The sequence below is a fragment of the Pteropus alecto genome, unplaced genomic scaffold (genome assembly GCF_000325575.1).
Source record: "Pteropus alecto unplaced genomic scaffold, ASM32557v1 scaffold105, whole genome shotgun sequence".
Classification (NCBI taxonomy): Eukaryota; Metazoa; Chordata; class Mammalia; order Chiroptera; family Pteropodidae; genus Pteropus; species Pteropus alecto.
The window spans coordinates 7,316,697-7,334,070 of record NW_006436294.1 but is presented as its reverse complement, the minus strand read 5'-3'; the positions used below and the strand labels follow the sequence as shown (position 1 = coordinate 7,334,070).

General features: G+C 61.2%; 2 protein-coding genes across 10 annotated transcripts in view; both read left to right on the top strand.

Moving 5' to 3' along the window:
* Window positions 1–2,123, top strand: part of NRBP2 (nuclear receptor binding protein 2) — a 7,115-nt gene extending 4,992 nt beyond the window's left edge. Inside the window, exons 16-17 of the mRNA XM_025047599.1 lie at window positions 4–144; window positions 230–2,123. Of these exons, the coding sequence (XP_024903367.1) occupies window positions 4–144; window positions 230–481 (393 nt within the window). The 3' untranslated portion in view covers window positions 482–2,123. The remainder of the gene's footprint in view (window positions 1–3; window positions 145–229) is intronic.
* A 3,000-nt stretch (window positions 2,124–5,123) lies between these two features.
* PUF60 (poly(U) binding splicing factor 60) lies at window positions 5,124–16,892 on the top strand. Of its 9 annotated transcripts, none has more exons than XM_006912961.3 (12): window positions 5,124–5,281; window positions 9,414–9,494; window positions 11,569–11,664; window positions 11,776–11,865; window positions 12,735–12,785; window positions 14,825–14,986; window positions 15,061–15,153; window positions 15,259–15,472; window positions 15,552–15,742; window positions 15,876–16,011; window positions 16,171–16,406; window positions 16,481–16,892. In XM_006912961.3, exons 1-12 carry the CDS (start codon window positions 5,258–5,260, stop codon window positions 16,778–16,780), a joined length of 1,674 nt encoding a protein of 557 aa, XP_006913023.1. In that variant the 5' UTR covers window positions 5,124–5,257; the 3' UTR covers window positions 16,781–16,892. The 9 variants fall into 9 exon arrangements, with proteins under 9 accessions (XP_006913023.1, XP_006913027.1, XP_006913025.1 ...); XM_006912962.3 differs by having other exon boundaries at window positions 5,133–5,281; window positions 9,417–9,494; XM_025047608.1 differs by lacking the exon at window positions 5,124–5,281 and adding an exon at window positions 5,491–5,618.
* The last annotated feature ends 482 nt before the right edge of the window (window positions 16,893–17,374 follow it).

Sequence of the window (17,374 nt, the reverse complement as noted above, 5' to 3'; positions counted from 1 at the left end):
GACCCTGGGTGGGGACCCTGGGCTGGGCTGGCCAGGCAGCGGTGGCCTCACGCCTCGCCCCACGCCCCTGCCCGTGTCCCCGCCGCAGCTGACAGCGCGCAGGACCTCGCAGCTGAGCTGGTGCACTACGGCTTCGTCCACGAGGTGTGCAGGCCGCGCAAGCCGGGCGGGGAGGGCGGAGGGTAGGCCGTGCCCCTCCGTCCCCCCACGCCTCCTTCCTGCCCTGCAGGAAGACCGGGCCAAGCTGGCCACCTTCTTGGACAGTGCCCTCCTCAAGCACCGTGGGGCTCATAAGTGTCAGGGACCAGGGCCTGCCCTCCGCCTGCCGGCCTGGAGGCCAAGAATCAAACGCCTGCCAGTGAGGAACCTCTGCCCTGCACAGCTGCCAAGAGTCCCTGGGGGTGAGGGTGGTGGGCTGGGCCCACAAGGGCGGGGGAGCCATCCCGGGGTGGGTGGGGGGCTGGTCAGGCCCCACTTGTAACTCACCGGTCCTCCCCGTATCCTCCGTCTCCTGGCCGAGAGTCCCGGCCCACACCAGGTCGTCTGGTCAGTGGCTGAGCCCTGCGCACGGGGGCGGCCACCCTGTAGGGAGCCACAGCTGGGGGAGTCAGCCCTGGACAGATGGACAGACATCTGCTGAGGGCAGTGCCCCACCCTGGGTGGTACCCAGACACAAACAGGGAGCCCCCGCCTCCAGGCGATGGTGAAACACCTGTAGGTGTCAGACACGGTGCTGGGCGCTGGGCAGGGCCAGGACCTGATGGGAGAAACAGACAGCAGGACGCTCCAAGAAGGCCCTGTCGCCGGCACCACGTGGCTCTGCACCCCGTCCAGTGTCCAGCACACTTGTCCCGGAGGCCCGCTCCAGCTGCGCTTCTCTGAAGCCAGCACCCGCCTCCTCCCCAGAGGCTCCCCTGGCCCCCGCAGCCCCTCCAAAGGGCTCTTTTCTCTCCGCATTCCCTGGAGGGCTGGGGTCACGCGTCCTCCCTGCTCCTCCCAAGCTTACCACCCACCCCAGTGACCTTCGCCTCCTCTGAGGGCAGACCCCCCACCGCGGGTCCTGAGGACAGCGGCTCCCAGCTCCCAGTCTCCCCCGCTCAACTCCCTCCTGCCCCCCACCCTCTGTTGCCCTGTCCTCGATTCTCTTGGATCCCTTCCATTTTCAAATTTAAATATTCTTAAACATTTTAGATTGCATGTATAAATTTAGTGCATTCAGGGCTCTTTTAAAGCATTTTAAATGCCAAACCGAGAAAGCTCACCACTGTATTAATTCTCTGTTGCTGCTATAAGAATTAACCACAAACGTAGTGGCTTAAAACAACATAGATTTATTCTAGTTCTGTAGATCAGAAGTCTGGCACAGGTCTCAGCAGACCGAAATCCAGGCGTTAGCCAGGCTGCATTCCTTTCTGCAGGTTCTAGGGGAGAGTCTCCTTCCTGCTCTGCCGGGCTGGTTGTTGACTTGCAGGTGTCAGCTGCTGCGCTCCGCACTGGGCAGAGATCCATTTCCTTGCAGGGGTAGGGCCAAGGTCCCCAGTTACTCGCCTGTGGTAATCTGAAGGCCCTTCTCAGCTTCTAGGGGCTGCCACATTCCTTGGCTCATGGCCCTGTCCTCCATCTTTAAAGCCAGCAACGGCGGGTGGAGTCTATCTCATCAACCGTATGTCTGGTTTTCTGCAGCCAGAGAAGCTTCATGTGATTAGGCCGAGTCCATCGGGGTGGGTAATCCAGGACGGTCTCCCGATCTCCAGGTCCTGTTGCCATGTGAAGTCCCATTCCCAGGGGTTCTGGGGTCAGGGCATGGACTTTGGGGTGTCCTCAGTCCAGCTACCACACCACATCACCCTAACCAAAACCCAAGACAAAACAGACTCACCGAGGCACATCAAATAAACTACATGTACAAAGGTAGTAACTCTCAAGTTATAGTAAACATTTCAATACTCCTTCTAAACTTATTCAAGTGCTCACACTTTCAACCTAAGGTTGCAAGTCTGAAATAACTTCCAGGCCTAGTTGTTAATCCTGATCCTGAGCCGTGTGGCTCTGCGTCCTCTGAAACAGTTTGAGTGTCAAACACGTGATGGGCTGGACCAGTGATTAAACTGAACTCAGGAGTGCGGGCTCTGCTGCTGCTTCATTTAATCAGGACGATACTGAGGTTTTCATGTTAACTTTTACCTTTTTAAAGCTACATACATACATACTATTTGAAAAGTGGAATTTCTTTTTGGGCCAATAATAAATAAATAATAAATGCGGTCTCCAGCCCTCATCCTTTCCAAATTTAATCTCTTAACCGTTTTCTTCAGGCATTTAGTATCTGTGTTTCACAAACCACACACATGCTTTTACTGTTGTTTTTTTTATTATCAGTTTTTCTACATTAGGTGACTCCTGCTGGCATCCTCCAGGGGGAGGGGGACGGTTTGCTGGCCTCGGTCCCCTGACCCAGCATCATCCCAGGCGATGAGTATTATTACGGCTTCATTCCCACGGGTCTTAGCAGAGAACAAGGTGTCCTAGGATTATATTTGCGTTCTTGCACAACTTTTTGTTTTCCCTGGAGTTAATAATTGCCTTTGTTTGTCTGTTTAGTTTTCTGTACACATCTCAATTCATCCTTAGAGTCTCCTGCAGAAGGGTGAGCCTCCCCTCAGTACTTGGGATTCGTTGCATAGTTGACTGTTCCGTTTCATCCGTTCCTGGAATCTCCACCATGTGGCTCTGCCCCAGGCTGCTTGCTCTTGGGCCTCTGGTGAGCTGTCAGCATGGGTTACTCCTCGGTTAGCATCTTGGAGCAGCTCTGGTCTCCGGATCCCATACTTCTCTCTTATTTGCCGTTTGAGGAAGAATAACCTCCAAGTTTCCTGGGAGAGGACGCGGGGAAAGTCATGGAGTCCGCCTGTTTGTCCTTCTACTCTCATATCTGCTTGTCCGTGCAACTAGGTACAAAAGTTTAGCTAGGTCGAAAATGATTTCTTGCCAAGATATTAAGGGATTATCATTTTCTTCTAGTCCCAAAAAACTCCTGTGCCTGAGTCTGACCCTTTGTCCGTCTGCCTGTCTTTCTCTCCCCTTCGGCTCTAGAAACTTTTCTTTACTTTTTTGTTGATTACTCATTCTCTGAAACTCATTGTTTAGATATTAGACTTAACCTTTGAGAGGTGCAATCATAACGGCTAAGGGCCAGTACATTTGCAGGCTCTAGAGCCATCCTGCGGCCTCCGACTACGTGATATTGGTCTGTGCCTCCACTTTGTCATCTGTAAACAATGGGGATAATAGTGGTACCCACGCCAGGGGCTGTCGTAAGGATCACATGAGGTGATGTGTGGAGTGAGGTGATGTGAGGACAGTGGCCGACCACAAGCATTCTGAATGCCACATCACACGTCAAACTTCACAAGGGAAGCTGCCACCAGAGCGTGCTTGTGCAATCCCCATCCCCTTGTGATGGAGGCGAGCCGATCCCGGCCTACCCGCCACCGTGGTCCATTCCTGTTATGGAGGCCTCTGAGGAGCCAGATGAGTCCCAGGCACTGAGGGGACTGACCAGGGCGATTATGACTGTTTCCTAGCTATCTGGTGCTGTTATACATTCATCTTTATCTTTAAATGCTTCCATTGAATTATTCATTTTCCTCTCGTAGTTTTTTCATTTGTAAGCTCTTTCTCAGTTGCTGAATGTTCTTTACGGCCCCTTGTTCTTGTTTTTGGATGCAACATCTTCCAGTATATCTGAGGATGTGATTTTAACTTTTCTTCTTGCTTTATTGTCTCTGTTCCTTTCCTTTATTGTCTTTTTCCTTTTGCTCAAGTGTCCGGTGATCCTAGACTGCCAGTTGCATTTAAGAGTGAGATGTTCTCAGTGCGGGGAGGGGCTTGTTGCCTGGTGAGGCCGGGCAGGGGGATCGAGCCAGGCCAGTCTCCTGAGCCCTGGGAGCTGCTGCAGAGGGGAATGATCCTCTCTGAGGGGAGCAGGTGGCACATGCTGGGGGCACCTGGAGCCAGGGGAGGAGGGGTAGAAAGGGCAGGGACCTCACTCACTCTTCCATTTTCGGAACGGAAGCCTGCCCTGGTGACCAGCCCTCAGAGCACTTGTGCTGGAGCTCACCTCCCAGCCATTGTGGGGAGGGAGTGAAGTCCGGGGTCTCCCCCTTTCTTAACTGCACTTCCATGCATGATCCCTCGGACACTGACCCGCAGCCTGCGGAAGCAGCTCCCGTAGTCCGCACCCCTCTGGCTCCACGATATTCCACCTCTTCGTCTTCATGGGTTTTTGCGCTTATAAAATCCTTTCCCCGTCATTTTAGAGGGCAGGGAGATGAGGAAAATGTTCTGCATGTTTAACTAGCTGTGTCTGTTTCATCGTACTCTCACAGGATTGAGACCTGCCTAGCCCCGGAGGCACTTTGTTGCCTCAGGCAGGCCGAAGTTGCCGGGCTGACAGCCTCGGGGTCCCGGGGACCCATGTGGTTTCTTCTCCGCGTCAGGGTCTCGGGACTGGGTGTGGCATGTGGCAGAACTCCAGGGAAGCTCCACGCCGAGATAGAGGCTTTGAGCCTTGAAGAATTAGTTCGGGGCCTGAGGGACTCTGCGTGCATGCAAGTCTGTCTCTGGTTGCAGTTCCACCGACTGTACGTGATTGAGTCTGCGACACCATCTTTTTAAGATGCACTAGTGTTTCATGAGTCACTAGGGAATAAAATATGTTGCCAACTAAATGAGGACACGCCATCCATTGGCAGGCGCGACCTGACTTCTGAGATGTGAGGATGCAAAAAAGATGTATTTCAAGATCGACTCCGAAACGGGGCGATGGTGTGTCATCTCCCTCAACTTGATCGTTTGGGCAGATGGGACCACTTCGGCCCTGGTGGGAATCAGGCCGTTCTCTGTCCTTCCCTTGGGGTGCGAGCGCGGGGACAGAACCTACGTTTCCCTGAGGAGGAGGCAGAGAAATAGAGCGGCGGCCATTAGAGGAAGGGGGACAAAGCGAGAGACAGCCGACGGGACGGAGCCTCAGGGTCCTTGGCCGGCGGCGCGCGCCCGCACGGCCCCGCCCCATCCTCCTAGGCTCCGCCCCTCCCGCCCCGGAAGCGCGTTACTCTCTCCTTCCACGTCGCTGGGAAGGGACCGTTCATCGCGATAGTTCCGTTTTCCCTGGGCCTTTCCGCCAGCACCCACATCGCGCGAGACCGCAGAAGGAGCGGGAGCGTGTGGTGCGCGCCGCGGCCGCGACGGACGCAAGATGGCGACGGCGACCATCGCTCTCGTAAGTGAGCTCCTAGTGAAGGCTGGCCTCCGCTCGGCTGGCGGGAGTGGGCTCCTGCCCGGCCGCCAAGGGCCCCCTACAGGGGCGCGACTGTCGCTTGCGGGCCCCGGGGTCTTCGGCCGCGTGAGGCGGGGCGGGCTCGAGGCGGGGGCCGGGTCGCGGCCGCAGCTTCCGGTCCGCGGCCTGTAGCTTCCGGCGGACGCGGGAGGGCCCGGGGCGCGTCCTGGGGGCCGTGCGGCGCGCCGAGCCCGGCTCCTTGGTGGGCGGCCCGCCAGGCCCCGGCGAGCCACGGCCTCCGGGCGGATCCAGGCGGCCGTCGTTCCCTTCTGCCGAAGGGGTGCGCTGGTGGTCCCAGCTGGAAGGCGGGGCTCCTGGCACTGATGGCGTCTCTCCTTCCGCCTGGGTGAAGGGGCTGCCGGGCGTGCGTGCAGGGACCGGGCCCGGTGGGGAGGGCGGAATTGGTTCCAGGCATCCACAGGCGTGGGCCCGCTCCCCGCTGGTGCCCGGCTAGCAGGGACTCCGTCCTGTCATCCCCGCGCCGGATTGGAAGCACGCGCGCTCTCATCACACGTTTCTTGAGTAATTATTTTGTCCCAAGCGCTGTGCGAGGACTCGTGGACACAGTGGGGAACCAGAGACAGTCCCTGCCCGGTTCGGGGTCTGATGGGCACCGCAGACCAGTTTCCACCCAGAGTGCGCTGTGCTGGGTGCTCCAGGGAGCCGTGCTGAGGGTGGCATGGAACCGCTCGGTGCCCTGCTGAGTACTCACCTCCCTCCCAGCCCCATGCAGTGATGCTCACTGACGGAGGACCCTGCTCCCACAACACCTTGTCGCATTCTCCCTGGCTCTTCTTCCTCCCCACCGGTGTTCTGTAACCGACTCCCCTCTACAGTGGCGCTTCATCTCCATTTACCTGCCATCCTTTGCCCAGCCCGCACGCAGAGTGCTGCGGTGAGGTCTGCTGGAGAAGACAACTTTCTCAGGAGGCTAGAGGCTGGGCCGATAGGGGAGACATTGGACGGTCAGGAAGTGGCTGGGCCCTGCGCTGCGGGCTGACAGCCAGTGAGGGAGCTGGACCTGTCTTACTGGAGCGGAAACGGACTCCCACAGGGAGAGAGGCCCCTGCTTGTGAGGGGGCCGGTGCGTGATGACCAGCTAACTTCACTGTCCTTTTTTCACTGTGTCCTTCCTTTTGAAGCCACAGGAGCAAGTAACCTTCGTGAGAGGAAAGGTAGAAAAGAGGCGAGGGTTGAGGACTTGGTGACTGTCCCAGGCAGCAGTCAGAGTTGGATGGTGAGGGAGAGGGAGGCTCGGAGACAGGGATGGAGACTCCTGGGAAGGTGGGAGGAGGCCCGTGAGATTGGAGGCCTCGTCTCCCCGACCACCTGCGGAGCGGTGCAGCCACTAAACCCAGGCCTTGGTGGGTGCTGGGGGCTGCACTCTGCAGCACCCTGTGCTCATGGGGTTTTCGACCGGGGTGTTCGTTGCCCATCCAAGTGCTCTCAGGTGGTCGGCGTATGTGTGTGTTCATGGGAGTGTGTGAACTGTTAAGGCCCCGGCTTACCACATCAGACTCCAGGAGTGAGGCCCCGTCTGTTCCTGCTCTGACCTTTCGAATGGACCGGTGTCCGGACGGGTTGCCTGCTTCCGTGCCGTCCTAGTAGGGCATAGCGAGAGCCTGTGCTCTGTCTTGTGGTCCATGCATGCTGAGCCACGCTGGCTGCCGTCCTAAGCTGTGGCTTCAGTTCTTGTGGGAGGTGGGAAGGGGTGGCAGTCGACTTGGCTGAGGGAAGGACACTGGAAGATGCAGAAGTGCCTCTTCTCACTTGGACATACCTTCTAGCTGGTGGTCGCAGCAACAGGCCACAGCCCCCCCTAGCGGGGGTGTGGTCTTCTGGATGCTTTGTGCATCCGACTCACTGCTCCGTTGTTCATCTTCCTCTGGCAGCGGGGGTCACTCCCACCTGGCACCATCATCCTTTGGTTCCATCTTGCAGAAGCACTGGGACCCTGTCCCCTCCCCAAGGGCACAGTTGCTCTCTCCTGTGGGCCCCAGCCTGCACGTCATGGCCGAGTACGCCGCGTCGTTCCTTTCTTCTTGGTGCTCGTTAGTGCTGCAGGTGTGCTCCACAGTGCCCAGCACCAAGCCTGGCCATGCAGTAGACAGCATGGCCCCGGGTGAGAGACTGACCGGGTGGGAGGCAGCGGTGCTGTCTGAGGCCTGGACTCCGCTGTGGGAGCAGCACTGACGGCCCCTGACCGTTGGCTTGCTTGCCATGCACAGGGACTCCTCAAAGGATGCACTGGGGGCGACTCGCTGGGCTGGCATGCCGGCCCTAGGAGTCAGGCCTGAACTCAGCTGGAAGCCTGGAGGCGTGCAGGGATTCCTTCCTTTTTCTGGGCCGTAGTGGACATAGTCCTCTTGAACCTGGCCTGTTGACCAGCAGCAGGGCTGGAGTTTGAGTCTCAGAATCATGGGGCTGCACCGCCGCCCCAAGGGGGCTTCTCACCCCTCGAGGCAGTGTTGCCTTGTGCTGGGCCACTTTGTGACTGCAAAGTCGTTGCCCAGAGGTGATCACCTGTGATGATAAGTGAGTTTTTCTCCAAGCTCTCTGCCGTCTGCTCACATCAGTGGACCGGGCCCTTCGATTCTGCCGTGGGTGGGGCGGGGCGTCCTGGGTCGGGTCCCTGCTGGTTGGACTGTTCTGAGACTATTCTGCTCTCGGCGCTGACCTAGTACCTGTGGTGGCTGTTACAGTAACTTGGGAGAGCGGGACCGTGTTTATAAACGTGCCCTCGCATGGCCCTGTCGCCAGGGGTCCAGAGGCTGAATTGCTTCTGCAGACCTGAAATGGGCCTTGCTGTGGGCCTTGAGAGGCAGCCTCTGTTCTGGGTGTGCTCTGGGAGCCACCAGGGGACTTAGGGTGAAATCAGACTGACTTGTCCCCAGCTCTCTGCACCCACTGGGTGGGACCCACGTCAAAAGGCTCCCCCCTTCCTGACGCTCTCAAGGGCACCACTTTGAGTCAGCGGTGCCCGTTTCAGAGCAGCTCCAGGTCTGGTGCGGGCAGGGCTAGGTTGGCCAGGGCTCTAGTGCCCGCTGGCCATGTCTCCAGTGTGCAGCCAGGCTTGTCCTGCTGCCCCTTCTTTGAGGCTAGAGTGCCCGAGACACGCTCTGGCTGAGTCAGCCAAGCCTCCAGCTCTGTGCACAGGGCTCCCAAGGGTGGGCATGGCCGTTCCCTGTGTTCTTAGATGTCTGTGGGTCTCATCTTGAGCTGGCAGCTGGGTGAGAGCATTCTGCTCTAGGTTCTGACTGTGCGACCTTGGAGAAGAAGGAGTGGGTCTCGGGTCCCTTCACCAAAGCTCCTAACCCCGTGGCGTGGCCCACCTCGTGCCTGTGGCCTGTCTCTGCCCTGCCGCCCCGTGAAGCCCTGCTGGGCGCTGGGTCTTTCATCATCCGTGTGCAGCAGCGCTCTGTGCTCCTCTGGATGGGGGTCGGGGTGTGGCCCAGCTCTCGACGCCCCTCCTCAAAGTTGGACAGCCCTTCGCGGGGGTGGGGAGGGGGGGACGCGTGCCTGTGCACACGCCTGCCCGGCACTCGTAGGTGACCCTCCTTGGAGGTGTGTTCAGGAGGGGCCTGGGGCCCAGGCACGTCCAGAGCCTGCAGAAGGCACTGGACCGAAGGTGCGCTGTGGGCCGGCCAGATGGGTGCGCAGGGTGCCAGAGAGTGCCCCGGGTCCTGCTGGCGGGAAGGGGACTGAGCTCTAGGACCTCAGCCGTGTGGCCAGAGGGCCACCGAGACCCAGGAGAGGCTGTCTTTCTTTGGCTCTCTACCCTGTCCCTTCCTGGGGATTCACTCTCCAACTGGGGGCTGCCCCAGACTGCTGTGGTTTCTGCTGGGCCAGCCCCTCACGGCAGGCCCTGGGCAGCTGCAGGTGTGCCGGAGGAATGGGCAGGGTGGGTGGGGCAGTGTCAGGAGTGTTCGGGGGCCAAGCCAGAGCTGGCGCCCTCTTGTGCCCCTGCCCAGCCTCCTTTGCTCATCACGAAGAGCTCAGCCCTTAGGGAAGACGAGAGGGTCTGGGAGGGTGGGCCTTGTGACTGCTCCTTACAGCGTCTCCTTCCTGCCTGCAGCAGGTCAATGGCCAGCAAGGAGGGGGGTCCGAGCCGGCGGCGGCGGTGGTGGCAGCGGGAGACAAGTGGAAACCACCACAGGTACTGACCTTAAGCATCCTCGCCCTCAGGCCCGCCTGTCTGCCCGCCTGCCCACCTGCCCGCCTGCCCGCGTGTCCCCGGGCCCAGAGAGACCTGCCTGGGGGTGGAGCAGTAGGAGCCCCATGGCCTCTTCTCTGCATCCGGGCAGAGGCGCCTGTCCTGCTCCCTCACCACCCAGCCTCAGGCCTGGCTTCAGCCTACTGTCCCTGGCTCTCCCCTTAGCATCCACCCTGTGTGGGGGGGGGGCTGCGGTCTCGCGTGTCTTTAGACACAGGCCGAGGGTCAGGTGAGGCCTGAGCTCCAGGTGGTGGAGCTCTGAGGTCTTGGTGCCACGCAGAAGTGCGGGGTGCCATTCCAGGTTCCAGAAGGTTCCAGAAGGTGTGGGGTGTTGTTAAGAGCCAGTCATACGGACTTTCATTTGATTTCTGATGTCAAGGCAACAAAGCAGAGCAGTGTGAGAGTCGGAGCACAGGGCTGGGTGAACCGGCTGCGCTTCCGGGTGGGTGTGGGCACGGCTCGTCCTGCTCCGGCGCCCCGCCCGGTGGAGTGGGCCTGGGCCTGAGTGATAGCGTTCTTTGTGCTTCTCCATGGCAGGGCCTGCCTCTAGAGGGTTCCAGTGGGGCTGGAGCGTCTGGGGGCCCGTTGAGGCTGGGCCCTCCTCTGGGTCCCCCTGCCACCCGAATACTTGGGGAGGGGCTTGGTGTGCAGCCTGGATCCTAGGGAATTACGGGGGCTGAAGCTGATGGGCAAGGGGACCAAGGGAGTCCCGCTAGCCAGCCCTCCCCAGCTGGCTATCCAGCCAGCCTCTGATGGATGGGTGAAGGCCCTTTTGTTTACCAAGACAAAGAAGAGATTGAATCGTTTCTAAGGGGCTGAAAGGGGGTTGGCGTAGATGACCAGGGTGACAGCCTGCTCTAGTGAGCAGCCACTCACCCTCGGGGCTTTTCTCCCACCCAGAACTGGGCTTGGGGCCAGCTGGGGAACAGAGAGGACGAGAGCCCCCTGGGGACAGACAGGGCTGCCCGGGGCGGGACCTCCTGGGCTTCCTGCCCTTCCCCCGTGCTGTCAGGACGGTGCTTCTTGGGGTTTGGGTCAGCGGACCCCTTCCTGACTCCTTTGTACCTCCGTCTTTGTCTGTCACTTTTGTGTTGGGGACCCTGTGTTCTTCTCTGCCATCCCTCCCAAGGCTGTGTGCCGGGGGCTGCATAACACTCTGGAGGGCCAGCGGCCTCTCCTTGCATCTGCTGCGTAGCTTTAGGCCCCTCGAGCTGGTGGACAGGCGGGTGTGCTCTGACTCCTGACACCCGCACTCTCCTTCGTCTGGTGGCCATGCGTCTCTTCTGCTACCCGGCTATATCCTTCCTCCTGCAAGCAGCAGAGAAATGAATTTTAACAGAAAGAATGTGAATGTAACAGTAGCATCTGCTCTGGTCTGTGGTGGGCTCTGACTGCTGCTCTCCCAAAGCATCTCATGGTCCCTGTGTCTGCCTTGCTGGCTGCTGCCCTACCCTGCGATCCCTCCATGGCTAGTCAGCTCCTGGCTTCTCCCCTGGGGGCTGAGCACACCCTGGCCATCGTCTCGGCTTTGGGCGCTGTGTGCAGGCTGGAGGCCCTTCCCCACATGGTCTCCTCCGGGGTCCCTGGGACTCCTCCCAGCGGGGAGCTGAGTGTGGCCACGGTTGGGGCTATGAGAAGGGGTGGGGGCCTGAGCGCCAGGCAGTTGGAGTGAGGAGTCCTGGACCATCCAGGGTCGCGTGGGACGGTGGTTCGGAGTCTGGTTGGCCACAAGGGCTGGGCCCCTCCTGCTGCTTGCCACCTGTCTTGATGGCTCCTGAGGATGCCATTGCTGCCTGGCCCCTAAAGCTGCTCCAGGTTGGCCCAGGGCCCCCGAGGTGCCTGCCTGCCTTAGCGCGTGTCCTGATCGTGGGTCCTGGGGGAGACAGCCCGTCTGTCCCCGGTGATGCTCGGTGGGCTGTGTGCTGTCATAGTGGGCGGCGGGTGCGGTGGCATTCCCGGGGCCACGTGAGGGAGGTCCTGAGCTTGTTCTCAATGATCCCCTGCTCCCCACCACCAGGGGACAGACCCCATGAAGATGGAGAACGGGCAGAGCACAGCCGCAAAGCTGGGGCTGCCTCCCCTGACGCCCGAGCAGCAGGAGGCCCTCCAGAAGGTGAGAGTGTACCTCCCGGGGCGCTGGGGCTGGGAGCCGCTGGTTGGGTGGAGGAAGGCCCATCTCCCCGCAGGCTGGGCGCCCAGTGCTCCTCACCGCCTTCTCCCGCAGGCCAAGAAGTATGCCATGGAGCAGAGCATCAAGAGCGTCCTGGTGAAGCAGACCATCGCGCACCAGCAGCAGCAGCTCACCAACCTACAGGTGAGCCGCCCGGCCTGCCCTGCCTCCCTCCCCGCCACCTCTGCCTTCTCTTCCTCCTCCTGTGCCTGCGGCGTCCCCACCAGGTGTTGTGGTCTCGGTCTCTCAAGGACTCCTTCTTGGGACGCCTGGGTTCCTCCCTGAGCCACGCGTGGCCCAGCCTTACCTGCCTGCTGAGCGCCCACGGCCCCTCCCTGCCCCTCTCTGTAGCCCTGCCCGCCCCCGAGCCGGCTCCTCTTCTCGGACTTCAGGCTGTTGACTCAGGTTGCCCCGCGCCCGTGTCCCCGGCTGCACAGCCGATGGTGCAGCGTGTAGGGGCGTTCCTCCCTGCCCCCGGGGCCTGGGCGCCGCGCTCAGGCTCCCACCCCTGCAGTGAGTCCAGACCACTTGGGCTGGGGCCCAAGGCTGAGAGGACAGGCTGGGGGCGCCTCTGTGGGGCCCTGCTCTAGACCTGTGGCCAGAGGCTGCTACGGCTGTGGGGACGGGAACAGGGCAAGGCCCAAAGGTGCCTGGGCCTTGAGCCCCCACCCCCTGCCCAGCCCAGCCCTCAGACAGCCATGCTGCCCGGCGATGCCCCGGCCGTTCCCAGGCTCCGTCCGTGCCCCTCCTCTTCTTGCTCCTCCTCCCTTCCCTTCCCTTCCCTTCCTTCCGCCCCGCCGGCCAGGCTGCGGGGCGGGGCACCAGGGCTCTGAGGCCCCCCTGGGCAGGTGCTGGCAGCCAGGCAGCCAGCCCTCGGCCGGCAGAGTGGGAAGGCAGGTGGGCCTCCTTGGCAGGGCGGGGACTCCGGGCCTGCCGCTGTCTGCGTGAGGTGTGACGAGAGCGGGAGACTGCTCGGCTCCAACAGACTGAACTCTGTCTTTACTGTCTTTCAGATGGCAGCAGTGACAATGGGCTTTGGAGATCCTCTCTCACCTTTGCAATCGGTCAATAGAAATGCTCACTTCTTCCGGGGCTCATGTCCTTAGTCAGGGCTAGAGGGGGGCAGTGCAGCCCGCGTGCTGGGGACCTTGCTCCCCTAGCCGGCCCTGCCCGCCAGCTCGGACGAGCGCAGCAGAGCGCCAGGCGTGGCGGGGCCAGTGGTGTGGGCGGGCACCCACCGGGACCGTCCCGGGGAGGCCTCCGTCTGCTCTGAGGGCCCACCTTAAAACTAACCGGCCAGGTAACTGCGGAGGGCAGCCGGCCAGGAGGGTAGCTGCCACGCCAGGCCCACCATACCCATGCCGCCTGCACTCACGGGGCGCATCGCCCAGGCCTCCAGCTCCGCCAGTCTCCAGGCTGCCTGGGCTCCTGGGTTGGGGTCAGGCCCTGAGAAGAGAGGGGTCCTAACTTGCGGCTCCATCAGACCCCGGAGGGAGGATGGATGGGGGGGACTGGGGGCACCCGAGCAAGCGAGAGAAGGAACGGCAAGGACTCAGGCCTTGGGCCTGGCTGTCAGCAAGGCGTAGAGGCCACACAGCCAGGGAGGAGGTGGTGGCTGTGACCTGGGTTGCCTTGGGCAGAGAAGTCTGGGAAGGAGACGCCCTTCTTCCCCAAAGGCAGGCTGAGGAGGGGGCCAGGGGCCCTGGAGTGTGAGGGCAGGAACGCGGCCCTTTCTCTGGGGCCATCCCTGGGCATACTGCTCTCACGGGAGATGTGGCCCTGTCCCCAAGGGCCAGACAGACCCAGTGTCCCTTTGGAGGGTGTCTGTCTGTGGGGAGATGTCAGGGGCAGGGCCTTCGGCCCACCTGCTTTTGGGGAGCCCCACTGAAGAAGAGATGTGCTCCTACCTTGGGGAACTTTGACCTGAGGGGCAGGTGGTTTCATGTCTGGGGTACCTAGCGTGAGAGGGGATGTGGTTCCACCTTTGGGGTCCTTGGTCTCAACAGGGAGCCTGAGGCCTGTTTGTCGGGAGCCCAGTTTGAGGAGGGGGACTCCCATTTGGGGGGAATTCCTACTTTGGGGGAACTGTGGACCTTTTTTATTTTCCTCTCTGAGGAGTGGGGAGGCCTGGCCTATATTAGGCTAGCTGGTGGCTTACAGAGGGAAATCGGCCTCGGTTGTGGGGCCCTCTGTGAGGGTGAGGGGAGCCCCTGTTGGTGGAGAGGCTAGAGTTGGCCCCATCATCTTTGCCTGCCCTGGGCTTGCGGGCTCCTCCCGGTGGCCCTCCGCATGTGGCTCTGGGAACCGCCTCCCTGGCACATCGTGTGTGAGGTGGCAGGAAAGGGAGCCCATTCCTGAGGGCACGGGGAGGTCGCTAAGCATGATGGCCCAGCTCACCCCAATGCAGAGGCAGCGTCTGTTCTGGGCCAGCCGGGCCTGTCACCTCCTTATGCTCCCGGGACCTGGGCCTCCTGGGCTGTGGGCGTGGGCCCCAGACAGCTCTTCGCGCGCGGTTCAAGGCATGGGGGCCTGAGAGCGCTGGGCCCCCTGCCAAGATGGCCCTGCACTGTGGCTGTTCTTCACTCTGTCTCCAGGGAGCCCCCATCTGGGCTCCTGACCTCCCCCGGGGTCTCTTCTGGGCGGTAGCTGCCCTGTCTTCTGCCCCCCTCTTGCCTCCACACCAGTGGGTTTCCAGCTTGGACGGCTCCCCTCCCTCTTCCGTCGGAACACTTGGCAGGACCCTGGGAGGGTCTCCCAGCCCAGCCCAGGATACTGGCCTCCAGGCTGGAGGGTGGGCTGGATGGGAGGGCACACGGCCCTGCCTCCTGACCACCTGTCAGCCTTGCTGCCAGTTTGCCTGGGACCTGGTTGGACCAGAGCATGTCCATGTCCTGCCTTTGGGCCTGGCTCTCCTTCCTGGGGGTAGGGTCCTGCCGACCCTCGCCACCCTGACTGCTAGGGCTGAGCACGCACCATGCTGCTGCGTGGGGAGCCCTCACCACAGCGGAGCTGGGTGGGTGGGCCAGGAGGGGAGCGGGCTGCCCAGCCTCCTGCCACCTCGTCACAAGCCAGTGGCTCTCTCTCCCCTTGTGTCCTGCTCCAGATGGCAGCTCAGCGGCAGCGGGCACTGGCCATCATGTGCCGGGTCTACGTGGGCTCTATCTACTATGAGCTGGGCGAGGACACCATTCGCCAGGCCTTCGCCCCCTTCGGGCCCATCAAGAGCATCGACATGTCCTGGGACTCTGTCACTATGAAGCACAAGGTGAGGTCTGGCCCGTCCCGCCCTAGCCCCCTGCCCTGGGTCCTCCGGGCCTCACGGCGCTTCCCTGTGTCCAGGGCTTCGCCTTTGTGGAGTATGAGGTCCCCGAAGCCGCTCAGCTGGCCTTGGAGCAGATGAACTCGGTGATGCTGGGAGGCAGGAACATTAAGGTGAGGCCTAAGTGGCGCCTGCGCACTCTGTCTAGTCACCCTCCGGAAGCCCACGGTGGCCAAGCCAGGCTGACTGGAGCTCTTGGTCCCTTGCCTCTCCTCTAGGTGGGCAGGCCCAGCAACATAGGGCAGGCCCAGCCCATCATAGACCAGCTGGCTGAGGAGGCACGAGCCTTCAACCGTATCTACGTGGCTTCCGTGCACCAGGATCTCTCGGATGACGACATCAAAAGCGTGTTTGAGGCCTTTGGCAAGATCAAGTCTTGCACACTGGCCCGGGACCCCACAACTGGAAAGCACAAGGGCTACGGCTTCATCGGTAAGCTTGGGGAGGCAAAGGTGGGGCCGGGGCTCACCCAGCACCGTGGCTGGTCCTCACTGCTGCTCCTGCTCTGCAGAGTACGAGAAGGCCCAATCGTCTCAGGATGCCGTGTCTTCCATGAACCTCTTTGACCTGGGTGGCCAGTATTTGCGGGTGGGCAAGGCCGTCACACCCCCCATGCCCCTGCTTACACCTGCCACACCTGGAGGCCTCCCGCCAGCTGCTGCTGTGGCCGCAGCTGCAGCCACAGCCAAGATTACGGCTCAGGTGAGGGCTGGTTCCGTTGTATAGGTTTGATTGTGGGTAACAGGTGCCCAGTGCTTTAGACACTGACTGACTAACCAGGTGGTATTGAGGCAGCCAGGCTGGAAACTGAGTGTGCTGGCCTTCTGGGTTGCAGGAAGCAGTAGCCGGAGCAGCGGTGCTGGGTACCCTTGCCACGCCTGGACTGGTGTCCCCTGCGCTAACTCTGGCCCAGCCTCTGGGGGCTTTGCCCCAGGCTGTCATGGCTGCCCAGGCCCCAGGAGTCATAACAGGTGAGCCTAGGTGGATCAGGTTTCCCTTTCCGCTAACCTGTTCTCCAGGCATGGCTGTTGGCACCCAAGGTGGGCCAGCCATGGCTGAGCAGCGCTGTGCTCCTTCCTGGGAAGGACAGGTTGGGGGAATGATGGCTGGACCTGGTGGGTTTCTTGCAGGCGTGACCCCAGCCCGGCCTCCCATTCCGGTCACCATCCCCTCCGTGGGAGTGGTGAACCCCATTCTGGCTAGCCCTCCAACGCTGGGTCTGCTAGAGCCCAAGAAGGAGAAGGAGGAGGAGGAGCTGTTTCCGGAGTCTGAGCGGCCGGAGATGCTGAGCGAGCAGGAGCACATGAGCATCTCGGGCAGCAGTGCCCGCCACATGGTGATGCAGAAGCTGCTCCGCAAGCAGGAGGTGGGTGCGGGGCCATAGGGAGCGGGTGGGGCGGGCAGCCCTGCTCTCACGGTACTCAGCTGTCCCCCCAACAGTCCACAGTGATGGTTCTGCGCAACATGGTGGACCCCAAGGACATCGACGATGACCTGGAGGGGGAGGTGACCGAGGAGTGTGGCAAGTTTGGTGCTGTCAACCGTGTCATCATCTACCAGGAGAAGCAGGGCGAGGAGGAGGATGCAGAGATAATCGTCAAGATTTTTGTGGAGTTTTCCATGGCCTCAGAGACTCACAAGGCCATCCAGGCCCTCAATGGGCGCTGGTTCGCTGGCCGCAAGGTTGTGGCAGAAGTGTATGACCAGGAGCGTTTTGATAACAGTGACCTCTCTGCGTGACCTTGGCCCCATTCCTGGACTTGTACTTGCTTCCTCGGTTTTATAGTGATTCAGTGGTGTTTCGGGCCGCGCATGCGCATAAAGGTGCAGGTGCTGTTGGCCCTGAACCCGTGTGGCAGTGGTCCTTTGCTTATTGGCTCCGCAGCCCAGCCTGTGGGAAGGGGCGGGGCAGGTAATGGGGAGCATTGTGGGGGGAGGCAGTCACTGGGCCCAGCAGGGCTGATTTGATTTCATCCTGCCAGTGGCCAGCGGAGCACACACCCCGACAGAAGCAGGGTGGGGGTGGCAGCTGGGTGAGGCTCTTCTGCTTTGTGGGGTCCTCACTGTGAATGGGTATAGCTGGGAGAGAGCAGCCCCAGGGCACTTTAAGGCCGTCAGTTATGAAATCCCGGAGCCCTGCTTCAGGGAGCCCACGTCCCGGTGGGAGAGGAGGCGGTGGATCGCGTGGTCCCCGGGCTAGCGCCGGGGAGGGTTCGGGCGGAGCGGGAGAAAGCCTCGGTCACGCGCCCGGTGCGGCGTTGACCTCGGGGACTTCAGCTCCCATAGTACCCTGCGCTGAGGGCGGGAGCCGGGCTTCCCAGCAGGCTGTGCGCG